Source organism: Engystomops pustulosus, chromosome 6, assembly GCF_040894005.1.
Source record: "Engystomops pustulosus chromosome 6, aEngPut4.maternal, whole genome shotgun sequence".
In the NCBI taxonomy this organism is placed as follows: Eukaryota; Metazoa; Chordata; class Amphibia; order Anura; family Leptodactylidae; genus Engystomops; species Engystomops pustulosus.
The window spans coordinates 42,529,717-42,543,075 of NC_092416.1; the positions used below are offsets into that span (position 1 = coordinate 42,529,717).

Consider the following 13,359-nt stretch of genomic DNA (forward strand, 5'->3'; position numbering starts at 1 on the left):
GCAAACTTATTGGGGTGCACCAGATCAGGACTAGACTCCCTACAACTCTTCCCTCTACCCCGCCTTCTACATGTTACCCAACTAGCTGCCCCCTCACTCTACACCTCCATACTTCCCTCCCCACACCCACCTTCCCCATAGAGTTTGTGCTCCAGGAGCAGCAAACTTCGCTCCATATTGTCAATTGCCCGCAGCCTTGAAACTTGCTCATTTAGATCCAGAATCTGGGCTTACAGATGAGCAATTTTCACACATCCCACACAGCAGTATTCCCCCTCGAACGGCTGTTCAAGGAAAGCATACATGGCACAGGATGTACACTGTGTAGCAATGCCACTTATGGAGTCCATTGTTCTAATGGGGATTACAATAGAAATATGCACGGAAAGAAGGAAAGAAGAATTTACAGTCAAAGTAACACAAAATACAGCAGTTACCTGTTAAAGTCCCTCAAACTTAAGTCCCTTAAACCTAAGTCACACTTAGGGCTCTGCACACACTTCGGATCAATGCACACTCGCCACCAAGCTCCCACACTCACTTTTCTGATGCTTTTTTAAAGGTAATGTGCCACAAAACTCTGCAGAGCTCACTGCAACAAGATCTGGCTGCAAACCACCAAACAAACTGACAACAGCTTGTATGCCAGTAGAAGCCTTGAAATGACTTTCATATTTTCAAGTGGACCAAACTGTATATACAGTCGTCTAGTATGATATCTAAGTGTATCATTGTACCACTAACATGTTAAACAATATATTCATCCACCAGTCCAACCTTGGTACCAGATATTAAAATATCTTGTGCCTGAGCTCGCAGGACCTGGATTAGAATTATACGACTACTATAACCTGCTAGTGCAATGTCATGGGGTGTCCCTGGCCCAGTCTGTGGCTCCGCATGCCCCTCTACACGCCCATTAAGCGAGAGGGTGACATGAGGGGGAATCTAACTTCAATACCGGTTATGCAACTGGGAACTGCAACTTCATCAAGGCTTGTATGCCGAATAAAGAACCACAAGTACTTCAACATGTTTTGTAACTTTTATTGAACACAAGTATTTTGACAGAATGCAAAGTTCTCCGTTAGTACTCAGTATTTACAGCAGTGAGAATGGGAATAAAGTTGGTAGTCAATGATTCACTTGGTAAAAAGTTTTTTTCTTTAACAAGAGAGAAGGCCCCAGAAGTAGGGAATATCGGGTAGGGATGGGAATGGAGGCATTTGAGCTGTGAACAGTCGGCCCAGCACAAAATATGGGCCCAATCCAGGTGTCACATACAAAACGTTTCAACTGAATTCAACCAGCAATGAGCATACACATTTTATCGTCACAGAAAAACAACTTACTTTCCAAAGGATGCAATGCAAGCTTGCTCTCCTCTGCAGATAAATATACAGTGCTAACATTAGGGTAATACAAGGGTACTCTTACATGACAAGTGCGTACATTTTATTGGTCCCTAGATACAGTGTCAAGATTCCAATAATAGTGCTATGGTATTAAGACCAAAGGCAACATTAAGGGGGTTATTTATCATTGGTTTCGGCTGGGATTTTTTGGCGTAAAAAAGTCTTTAAAAAGTTGCATTGAGGTTTTTTGGGACTTTCACTGCTGAAAAGTCTCACATTTCTACCACTTCATTAATCTGGCTTAAACATAGTTTAACACCATGGAAAGCCAGATTCATGACTTGGGACTTTTGCAAAAAGTCCCATAAAAAGTCTCATTGTAACTCCAGTACCCTTTTTATGCATTTTTAGACTTTTTGAAAAAAAAAATCCCACACAGCAATTAGAGCAAACAAACATTTATCAAAGGGCCAAAGCAACATTAATCAATCTGTTGGGCAGCAGAACTCTGATAACAGACATAGAACTGTCTCAAGGAGTCTGCCTAGTGATAAATAATCCCCTCAATGTCCCATGGTTTTGGTCTTAAAAAAAAAATGTACTTTTAGAAAATGTTAAGCCTTTTGAGATCTTTTGATGGACGTGAATCTCCAATGTCTTCTGTGTTACTTTTTTCTCTAGTTAAATGGCAGGCAAATTATAACACACCACCAGTCGCTGAACTTCACACCCCCAGTATATTTTATGAGCTACATACATACTTAAAGCAATTAGTGTTCTACTAGTTATTTTTCAAAACAGTACAGTAAGAACTAATGACAGCATTGAGATATGAGGCACCTGGACCCTTTTTATTATTACATGCTTTGTGCCTAAAGCAGTGTTTCCTAACCAGGATTTTATAATACTACTCATATTCCTTTAAATCCCTAGAAGAATGCCATAGCAAGAGCTAGCCATACACATAAGATCATTTTTAGCCACAATGTGGTCATTCAATCATCCATGGGATAGTTCGTACAAATGGTCTCACCAATAAAAAATGAGACTAATGGTGATTGGTGGCAAGTGATGATTTAGCTGGTCATGCCATAAACAAGTAGTTTAGGTCAACCATGATTGTTTGCGTTAATTGTACACACAAAAGCCATTTTGCACAAGTTATATCTCATATGTACAGGGTAAAATAGAGAAATATTCACAGCGGTTCCATCATGGTAAATTGGAATTTTGGGTCTAGATTAGTGCCTACGTCATTGCAATCTTGAAGAACATATGGGTAAATACCCTATGAGAACATAAGGGGTGTATTATATAATCCTTTAGACAGCACTTGGTATTGAGTGTTACGCAAATCCCTCCATTTTCATCCCTATTGGCTTTATCGAAAACAAAAAAATAAAGAGAGAGAATAAAAACATAATAAACATGTAGCGTTGCGACAAGACCTTTTTTCACAGTTTAAATTTACTTTAGCATTGTTCACTTTCCAGATGCAAACATGAAAGAAAAGAAAAAAATGAAAAAATTATTTTAATGACTTGTCCATTTTAACAAAATAAATGTTCATTCACTGTTAAAAGCATGGAAACACACTGAAGCAGAACTTTGTCATCTTGACATAATCTGAGGAACCACAAGAACGGTTCACCAGGATTCGTGACCTTAAAAGTCTTCTAGGCCGTAATTTCCACCAACTATTGTTCCACCACCAGAACTAGATGTTTTTGATGCTTTTAATTATTTTTTTTTTGTTTTTCAATTCTGATACTATGACGAAAACACATTTCACACTAATATTCACGCGTTTACTGTGCACAAGCTGACAGCAAAATGGGGGAAAGGGTGTTCCTCGTAATTATTTCAATACAAATTTTTGTTTTTTGATATTTTTTTTTCATTTTTTTTCCTTACCAAAGATAATTTGAAACAAAATGAAAGCACATAGTAGCAATCAAACATACTCAAATTGTTTATAGTATTAAAAGAGGTGTATTTTGAATGGTTTCAGCTACCTGGTAAAAGTAAGGTAAAGAAAAATAATATATTCAAGTTCGTAGGACTACACGTGTGAACTGGCACAAAATAAAAAGGATTTTGGCAGATGTGTAAAATAGTGGCCTTTGAATTGTCATGAATAGATGGGGTGATAGTCTTCATTTAGATTAGAAAATAAGACCTCCCCACTTTTCTCACACACTTCTCATATACAACAAATCCATGCAAGCAAGTCTCGTAGAACAAACACAAGAATTGTCTGCACTCACTTTAAGCAAGTATACACAATAATTAAAGGTAACTTCTCACCACGGATTATTACATGAACTGGATGGTTTGAGCGAGAGCCACCACTAGTAAGCAAGGCCACCAAGTGGTGGACACCTCAATAAGTTGTCCTAATATCCTAATAGCAAAGGGGTTGTTGTACCCTATAATTTCTTCTGTAGTACTGTTCTACAGCTAATGCAGAATTCAACATTCACCGTACCGTTCTGGTTATATGAACAGCAAGAAACCATTGGTATTTTTTTTACTTAAGGATGAAATAAGTTGAGTTCTTGCCACTTGGCCTATGTCTACAAGCTAGTTAACATTTCAATTTCCAGTATTTGTTACTACAACGATTATTTTCTTAAGAGTTTTATTCATACTTTTTAAATACCATAAAGGATGTCTTTATGGAAGGGTCATATTCAAGGTGACCATGTACCTCTTCAGGATTATCTTGCTTGCTTATGATGTAAGTGAGCTGGACATAGACAGATGTCTTGATGTATGGTGACGATCTGCACTGTATTCTACTGATCTTGTTAATAAGTTATTCAAAGTCTATGGTGCAGCCCAACCTGTTCTATTTAGGAGGGGCTTTCAAATACAAATAGGATAACAATCCAAGACACTAGGGCCCGATTCTTGGAAGTGTCCAACTTTTCTGTCTATCTCCTCCTATGGGCCCTACATTGGCCCATTGGAAAAGAGAACAGGGATAACCTGTGCTAGAGACGTTGGAACTTTCTTGCATTTCAGTTCATTTTAATATGGTGAAATAAGATTGTGTTCGCACTTCTAAAACTTATTAATTATGTTCATTAGAGAATCAGAACAGCTGGATCTTTTAAATGATTATTATTTTCATGAAATGAACAGCACTGCATCCAATGCTATTCTTCCTACAAATATGATACATTCTCTAACAGAAGTGTTAACAGAACCTTGCCTGGACTTAAACATACAATAATTGTGTAGAACTGTGTGATGATTTTGACTTTCCATTAGTGAAATTAGACAGGACCAAGTCTATTGTAAACATCCATTTTCCCCTTGTAACATCTCATAGCAAAGCACGCATGCTAATAATCTAATATATATTTATATATACCATGTCTATTTTTTTTTTAAAAAATGCAGTTACACAAACCCTCAACAAAATCGAATGTTGAAATGTAAAAGGATGAGAAAAACAATAAAATGTAAACATGGAGCACAAAATATAAAAAGATAACCTAACAAAATGTGCATGTCAATACTGCAAATTGAAATATAACGTAAAAGCAAAAATATACATTTGGCATCCTACGTAAGGAAACAGAAAATATACAAATCCAGAAATGATTCTATGCGATGCTGAGATGGAAAGAAGATGTGACCAAAGGGTTCACGTTCACAGAATAGAAAACCTTTGCAAGCTAAACCCCCCAAAGGAAAATTGTTGGGCAGTATTTTATCTCCATCGTTTCTTGACTTCCAGTGGTATAATTGCCCAGCGATGGAAGCAGTTCCATTTATAGTCTACCACAGGCCCAACATCGATGAAGGTCTCAATGATGTTGCCATGTCTGTTTGATCTTTCAGTATAAAAAAATTTTTGTTTTGCACACAACATACCCACCACTATTCTTAAGTAAAGTTTATTCTCTTGACGGTTGTAGAAGTTTTCGAATTCTCTATACAATAGATGATCATACAGACCGATAGGATACTATCACTGTAATTGAAGAGACTGTCTTATAGCATGTAACATGAAATAAAATGTATTGTATGTGCTAAAAATAGACCCAAAACAACTCAATGTCATGTACTTTTATATGATCCAAAGATCATATTTGTACAAAAATATTGTGACCATTGGCAAACGATTACAAAGACTTATCTTTCAATGAGCCATTGGATTAATAAAGCAGAGTCATCAAAAACAAGGACATTGTTAAGGTACATTATGCCTAAACTGTCACCAACTATGACAGTGGGTTATAGGAACATAGTACCTCGAAACTTTGACTGAGATGACAAAATGGCTTCATCTCTAAGGTTAAACAATAATTCCCTTGAACAGTATTGATTGTGATGGACACAATTCTTCATAAGGCACTTCATTAACAAAAGACTGACACCATCATTTTTCAAATTTCCACCCTGACGTGGTGCACTCTATTCATGATAAAAGATGTGTCCTCCCATAACTTGGCCTTCAACATATTCAAAGCGGTGAGCTACAAGATTGATTTTGTATCCGCTATTTTTAGCATTTAGAGTATTTTTGTTGACATATACAAATGAAGAGATTTTGGATCAGAAAATTTGAGTTGTTTATGGAAATTTAAGCCAAGGTAATGGTGGACACAGTTGTACCATTCGAGTGAAGAATCTTACATTTTCGTTAATGGAGTATCTTAAGGATTTCAATGGCCATTGTAAAGTTAAGCTGAGTTTAGATTAATTAACCATAGAAATGCTAAATTTCACTTTACCTAAAGGTTTCAATACCACAGAAAGGCTTTCACCAGCTTAATTAAAGTATGTTTCTAAATTTTACTCATCCAATAATACATCAAAGCACAATAACTTCACCAACTGAAGCTAAAAAAATCATAGTAGACCTGTGATTGAGATAAGCTTGTTGTTTTGAAGGAAGTAATGTCCCTTTACAGTTGTCCATTGTTGATTACGAGCTAATGATGTCATAGATGAAGGGGGCATCTTGCCGTGGTAGTACCATTGGTGAATCCATAATCAATTTCAGGATAGTCGTTTCAGCCAACACAATGACTGCCTTTTTGATGTTTTGAAATACTGCTTTAGAAATATCCTATGGAGCCACTACAGTGCTATAGTATATGTCTATATGGAGAAAGCACATTTTGAAGCAGTCATATCTACTACAGCAACAATATTGGTGCTAGAGTGCATACACAAACAGTTTGCATGTGAGATATATTGTTACTGGGATGTATCAACACAATAAAACATTTCAACCCCAACATTTGACATACATACATCCGTTAGAGACACATTCAGACCTTACAGAAGTATGAAGAGCAAAGACTGGCAAGTTTATACCAGACTTTATGACCTTCCTTCACTGGTAAGACCATACACAAAAAAATATATTGGAATACATTGTTTTGGGTCTATGACCACAACAACATAAACTGTCCATCATCCATTCTGTACACTGCAAATCCTGATTACATCATTGAATTTTGAGGACGTCTTTCTGACCTGGGCTACAAAGTAAGGACGAAAGGGTTCCAACTTTCTCCTGTGACTACTCTACCCTTTCAACTGGACTGATAACCAGTGAACTAATCTAGGCTCTGTCATGTATAAACTACCCATTCTATGTACAATATATCATTAGCCCCTTTATTTTATGACTACCTTGATCATTCCCAAATAATGTACCAATTCCTGATGCCCAACATGCTGGACATCAATCCTTCCTTGGACTTCTTAGAACATGGCTACTTTCATTTACTATAACCAAGAATAAGGCATTTATGCTTTCTATTGGATAAAGCTCAAATTATGACAATTCGAAACGGATCGAAACAATATGAGGGACAAGAAATGATACAAAGAATTTACCAAACACAAGCCATCAAGCAGTTTTGTTTCAACCGTGTTCTATACAGGCAATTAAATAGGGTGAAAGACTCTAAGACACATACAGATTACTTTCCATCGTCTCCGATTTTATTTTCCTATACAGTGGTAGAATGTGACAGCCAACATGTATACCTTCTCACTGCCAGTCGTGCAAGTAGAACTGGCTTCTACAACTCAAAAGACCAAATTTTTCAGGGCAAAACATACAAAGACTTTTCACATAGTGTATAACGTAAGAACAGAACTAGGCTCTTAAGGGTCGTTAGACCTTGACATGGACAACCCAAGTTGATAACGGTCTTACTTAACCCAACTACATGCATTGGTCTTAACTCTCTTAACATTTTCCTTCCCGCATGATAAATAATTGGGGAATGGTAACTTTATTTTAGGACATTGCATGGGAAATCGCATTGAAAATGTTCCCACCAGCCTTTGATCATAAAGAGTGTATACATAAGAGATGAACCTTTTCTACAGTCTCACAAAAACAAACAGGTTTTTTTTTTTTTAAAGAAAAATAATTAACTGAAAAAACAAAAATAATAATAATTATAACAACAAAGGCCAAGATTTGAGAGGAATGATGACGTGTTTGTGTGTATGAACCTCACTCTGTAAATGGCTAGCATGAGGCTCTTCAAACATTATTTTTAGTATCCACTTTCCCCTTCCCATGTAACACACCCGCACCCTCTCGGAGGAATCATGCTTTACTCTCGCTTGCATTTGTTTGAGTGGCTTCATTAGGAACTGTTTTCACTTCTGCAGGGGTGCTCTTGCTGTCTGATTCCTCTGGCTTAGAATTTTCTTCTACAGGGGCCTTCCTATGGACCGGAGAAAAAAACAATATGGTGAGATCAGCAGCACAAAACAAACATCTCATTTATATAGTTTCACGTACAGCCTCATTAATATAGTAACATAAGTCAAAAGATATTGCATTTCAACAAATTTCATGGAAACAGCAACACTCTTATCAAAGAGTGGTAGCTGGTATTGCAACCCAACTCTATTTGTATGAACAGGACAACATTGCAATACCAGATGTAGCCAATACATAAGAGCACTGCTGTTTCATGTATTCAATGTCATGACTAATAAGCTGCATATCCACATAATATTCTTTAATGGTCCAAAATCCGAGATTTTAATTTGGAATCATAGTGGTTCTCCATAATAATTCCTGTCCGTATCAGCAATCAGAAAGCACACCCCAAAACCTTGACCTGTGCTCATCATTGACTTGTTCTTCCATTATCTTCTGCAGTTCTGTCTACCACTGCAGCAAATGCTTGAAAGGGGAATGGAGGATACCAATAACAGTACAGTTTAACTTGTAAAATGTCACTGAAAAAAACAGTTTCTTTGACTTTCTACATTAGATCCGTAGTGTTAAGGTAAGGATAGTGGTGAAAGGACAAGAGGTTAAAGAAGGTCAAAACACAAAACACTCATAGTAAGTAAACTTTAATCTAAAGGGGTTATCTCACTTTGTCTGATTCCTGGGATTTACCTTTAAGGTTTTGTACAGATTGTGACGTTGCAGTGTGTGTCTATGACCACAACACCATTTATACTTGATCACAATTGAGAAAACCAAACCCTGATTCAAGCGATCACGGCGGTCTCAGTGTTGGGGCGCTAAGCTATTATATGTTTATTATATGTTTATCAATTATTTGGCAGATGATGCAAAAAAATGTAGGGTTCGATGATCTCTTTGAAAATAATCCACAAAAGATTTACTCCAGGTGGAGCCACTAATAATATTTCCTTCTGAAGTAGTGTTGCCCTAAATGCTTCCTGTGAGCTAGATATCTCAAAGGAGGGATCTTTCATAAGCCACAAGGGAAGGGAAACTGCTGGTGGAAAATATAATATAATTAATACATTATGGGTGGGTATCTACCCATTAGAAAGATAATAGTTCAATCAATCCTTAACAAAGTATTTGTGTTTGCTTCAAAACTAAAATGCTTGGTCATCTTTCCCATCAAACCTTGGGATACATTAAGCCAAGAAGAAAGTCATATCTCCATTAGAAATCAATGGGATTTTGGTATAAAGATGTATGATATCCACCTACTCATCATCCTGCTAATTTTTTGTTTGCAAAGAACCTGTCAGCTCCCTTTTTGTTGTATCAAAAATTGTGTTCCCAATAAATAATAAAACTGGATGATCTTAAATTTCTATTAAAAATTTTAATTCAAATTTTTATTAAAAGTTATCAGTAGCCTGTTCATCCCTGCACTATATTACACTGTTCAATTTGCCCAATTCATAAATTACTTAATCTATAACATAAATTTGATTGGACCAATAAAGTAAACACTGCATGAGTTGACTGCACAAAAGCAATAGTAATATTAGTAAAGACAAGCACAACTTAGAAAACAACACAGCAAACAGACGACACAAGACATAACAAACAAAGAGGATTAAGAGAGGCCATACTCGGTGTTGGATGAAGCAGGCGGTACAGAGGTGTCTGTAGTGGAAGAAGCCAGCTCAGGAGCTTTCCCACTAGCCACAGTGGTAGAAGAAGAAGTTCCAAGAGCTGCAAAAACATCCTTTGCAAGGTCAATGTCTGGAGTCTTGAAGGTACCCCCATCAATTTGAAAGTCCTCACCCTGGGCGGGTTTTGTGTTGCTGGCGGAAGCTGTCTCATTCTTGGTAGCCTCCGTTGGACTTTTCACTGTGCTGGCTTGTAATGCTTCCTTTTCTGGGCTTTTGGCGGCTGAAACTGCCTGCTTCACTTGTTCAGGAGTAGCTGGGGGGCTGGTGGCGCTGGGTGGAACTGGCGCTTGAGACTTAGACGTAGCTTTTGGAGCCTCAGCAGCAGTGGTGGCAGAGCTGGGATTCAAGACTGCCCCCTGACTGGCTTCCACATTAGCTGAGTTGTTAGTAGATGGGGTATCACTTAGATCTACCAGAGGGGCAACCTTAGGAGAAGCAGCAGGAGCTGGTGAGGGAGCTTTAGGTGCTTCTTTTTTGGTGGGAGTTGGCTGAGCAGACTGTGCAGAGTTTGATTCAGGAGCAGAAGTTGGTGGAGGGGCAGTGCTAGAAGTGAGGGTAGTGGTTTCACTTGTTGGGCTATTTTGAGCAGTGGCAAAGGTTTCAGTGATAGTATCAGAATTAGTAGTGACTGTAGTAACAGATGGCAGCATATCCTCAACAGTAGCTGTTGTATCGGCTGGATGCCTGTGAGAAGCATAGGAGCAGAAAGAGAAAGAGAGAAAGTAGACAATGAAGAAAACAAGTGACGGATACACTAGAAAGTAAATCACACAAACACATGCACTTTACTTTACAGACAGAGGTACAGTAACAATCAAGTAAGTACTGGATTGAGACAGGTAAGCACTGTTAATAGCCATATCTGAAGAAAAGCAAGATGGAAAAAGACAGAAGAAAACTATTAGCTCAGGTTAGCTGGCGTCTTTGAGGGTTCCCAGAAACATTTGTATGCAAGTTTTCTGTGGGTATTCCACTGTAAAAATGCGACTCACTAAATTTTAGAGTAGATTGGGTGCTACTTATTTAAACAATCTCTTTGAGTAGGGGACACTTTAACTAATGTTTACCTTGCTGATACCCCGTTAATCCAGTTCCAGAACTTCTTGGGTTTATCTCCCCCCATATAGCCTCTGACCAATTATGACTGAGATGGGTTGGGGTCAGTGGTTGGCAAAGCAGTACCTTCCTGTGCTTTAAGAACTAGCTGGAAGTGGAGGAAAGAAATCCAGGAAGTATTGGAGCTAAATTTATTTCATTTTTTTATTAAAGTCACTAAATTATTTTTATTGACAGCACACTACATGATGTCAGTGTCTGCAACAAAAAAATCTGAGTGGCAATACCAGATACAACTCATGGAAATAGTGTTGCTTCTGGAATTATACACATCCTTTGAATGGACTGAGTATCCAGTTTGCAAATGCTTTACTACAGCCATTCCAAAGCGAGCTGGAACAGAAATTTTCTGTAAAGAGCTACCAGATGGCCCATTAAAAGGGGCTGTGTAAAATTACCATAAAATTCATCAAGGTTTATTGGAATTAGTGTGGATGAAAATTTGACCAGTTGTCCATAGCAACCAGTAAGGTTTCACTGCTCATTTTTAAGAAGTCCTTTATGGAAAGAAAGCAGATTGGTTGCCATGATCAACGTCCCACTTTTGCCTGCATTAGGTGCCATACAGGTCGTATATACAGTACAAGTGTATAGTTATATGGTTTCATTTTGTCTCGAGGTTGTGAATGTTGCCACATACTCAGGTCCTGTTAGTGGAGTGGTCTCATTCGGTTCTGTCTGGTTGCTTCCATCATGGTTTGGTGTTCTCTCTTCCTCTGTTCGTACTTCCACAATGGGTTCTTTAGACTCATCTTTTCTGTAGAGAGAGCACATACACAGTACATTGTTAACTCAAAAAACAGAAAACCAAATCTAATATTCTTGATATCATCTCATTTTGTAATTCAGTCATTTACATGTGATTTCAATGGGAAACATGTCCATTTGAATGAACGTTTTGCCCTCCTTACAATACATGGGATAAAAAATGGAGAGCGCTGCTCATCCCTCCGCTCTCCAGTATGCAGCTGTATGCTAGGGCCTGGGTGATTATATGTTGATGTTAAAGAGGTCCAAGTCTTACCATCCTTTAGGTTCTATACACACAAACGTTGCTCTATTTTTTATGGTTCATAGAAACTAATTCTCTCATACCCAATTAATGTACTGGATTGAAAGACTCCAGAAAGGGTCAGGTAAATAAGGGTTACTTAATTTATTTCAGTTTATGTAGAACAATATGTCTTGTCCCTGAGCAATCATAACTCAATACTGCAAGCACACATTTGATGCAAATACTCGAGCACATTCAAGGGTGATGTAATAAAACTTCTCTTTACTCAGGATCACATCATAGGCATCTTATATAGGCACAGACATAATGAAAAGAGATGTTTCGTCCAGAGGACTTAATCATGGTCCACTACATCTCCCGTGAACGTACTTGCATCTTTGTCTGCTGTATCGAGAGGGTTTCTGTATCTTTCACCGTGCACCGGGGTGATTGTGGACTGGAGTGGTGAGATGGCTTTAATGTTTTCTGCTACAACCACAAATTTAGTATGACCATAAAGTATACTTACGAAAATGCTGCTTTTCCTTCTTCAATGTCCTTGCCCTTAGCTCCTGGCCCAGCCTTTCCACAGAAATTGACCGCGATACACATGAGAAGACCACATTTGTTGAGGAAATAGCAAGTTACATCCACAGCCACCAACAGAAGAACAAAGACGACAACGAGGATGCCTACAATGGCACCTGTGCCCAAACCGGAGCTGGTACTTGTGGTAGCTTTAGGAAGAAAAAATGGAGAGCAGAGTTAGATATGTCTACTCAAGGGAATATAACCAACATTCAACAAACATTACAGTAAATTAATTGATATGTCATATACAACTGCTTCATTACATCTCCTATAACAATATGTGGAGCCGATGCTGATGACTGAGACTAAAGGGACATCACTGCAATTTTTGTGTCTGATGTGAAAAATGTCAAACTTCATAAAACTATTTTGTTTTGCATTTTGTTACTTAACTAAAAAATATAGGTAACATCTCCTTATAGGTGGAACCAAAAAGATGCCGGTCCACCTCAGGAAAGCTAGACCCAAATAGCCCTTTGGTTAACGGGCCATATGTCATTACCCCACTACCAGATATAGATTGCCTATCCTGTGAGCAATATTAGATACAATTATTGTCTGAAATTTAAAAATGGCTTAACTGTGACCAGTGACAAACCATCATCAACTTGACATGTTTACAGTTTCCACCCAAAATTCTAATTTATTCCTATTGAATTTTTTAACTATACAGCAAATAAACAAGTAATGGTAGTAACTGTACACGGGTTGCCACACAAGCTTCAATGTAAGAAAAAAGTGTTCCTGTGTGATGTACAAGGTCATCTCAACATCGTTAAGAGATCCAAGATCAATCAATGAATAATAACAACATTGTGTACAGTACTTAAAGAGCTTTTCATGCTAACATTTTAAATTTTCCAGCTACCTTTCATTCTAAAGAAAATACAGTTT

At 37.8% G+C, this 13,359-nt stretch overlaps 1 protein-coding gene across 9 annotated transcripts in view; it reads right to left on the reverse strand.

Annotated features, from left to right (window-relative positions):
- Positions 1–1,033: 1,033 nt before the first annotated feature.
- Positions 1,034–13,359, reverse strand: part of NCAM1 (neural cell adhesion molecule 1) — a 198,916-nt gene continuing 186,590 nt past the window's right edge. For 5 of the 9 annotated variants that reach the window (XM_072155864.1, XM_072155865.1, XM_072155863.1 and 2 more), the window contains 4 exons: positions 12,404–12,611; positions 11,521–11,637; positions 9,702–10,448; positions 1,034–8,068 (listed from right to left, as the gene is read on the reverse strand). In XM_072155864.1, coding sequence (XP_072011965.1) covers positions 7,948–8,068; positions 9,702–10,448; positions 11,521–11,637; positions 12,404–12,611 — 1,193 coding nt within the window. In that variant the 3' untranslated portion in view covers positions 1,034–7,947. The remainder of the gene's footprint in view (positions 8,069–9,701; positions 10,449–11,520; positions 11,638–12,403; positions 12,612–13,359) is intronic. The other 4 variants (XM_072155870.1, XM_072155868.1, XM_072155874.1 and 1 more) reach the window with 1 other exon arrangement.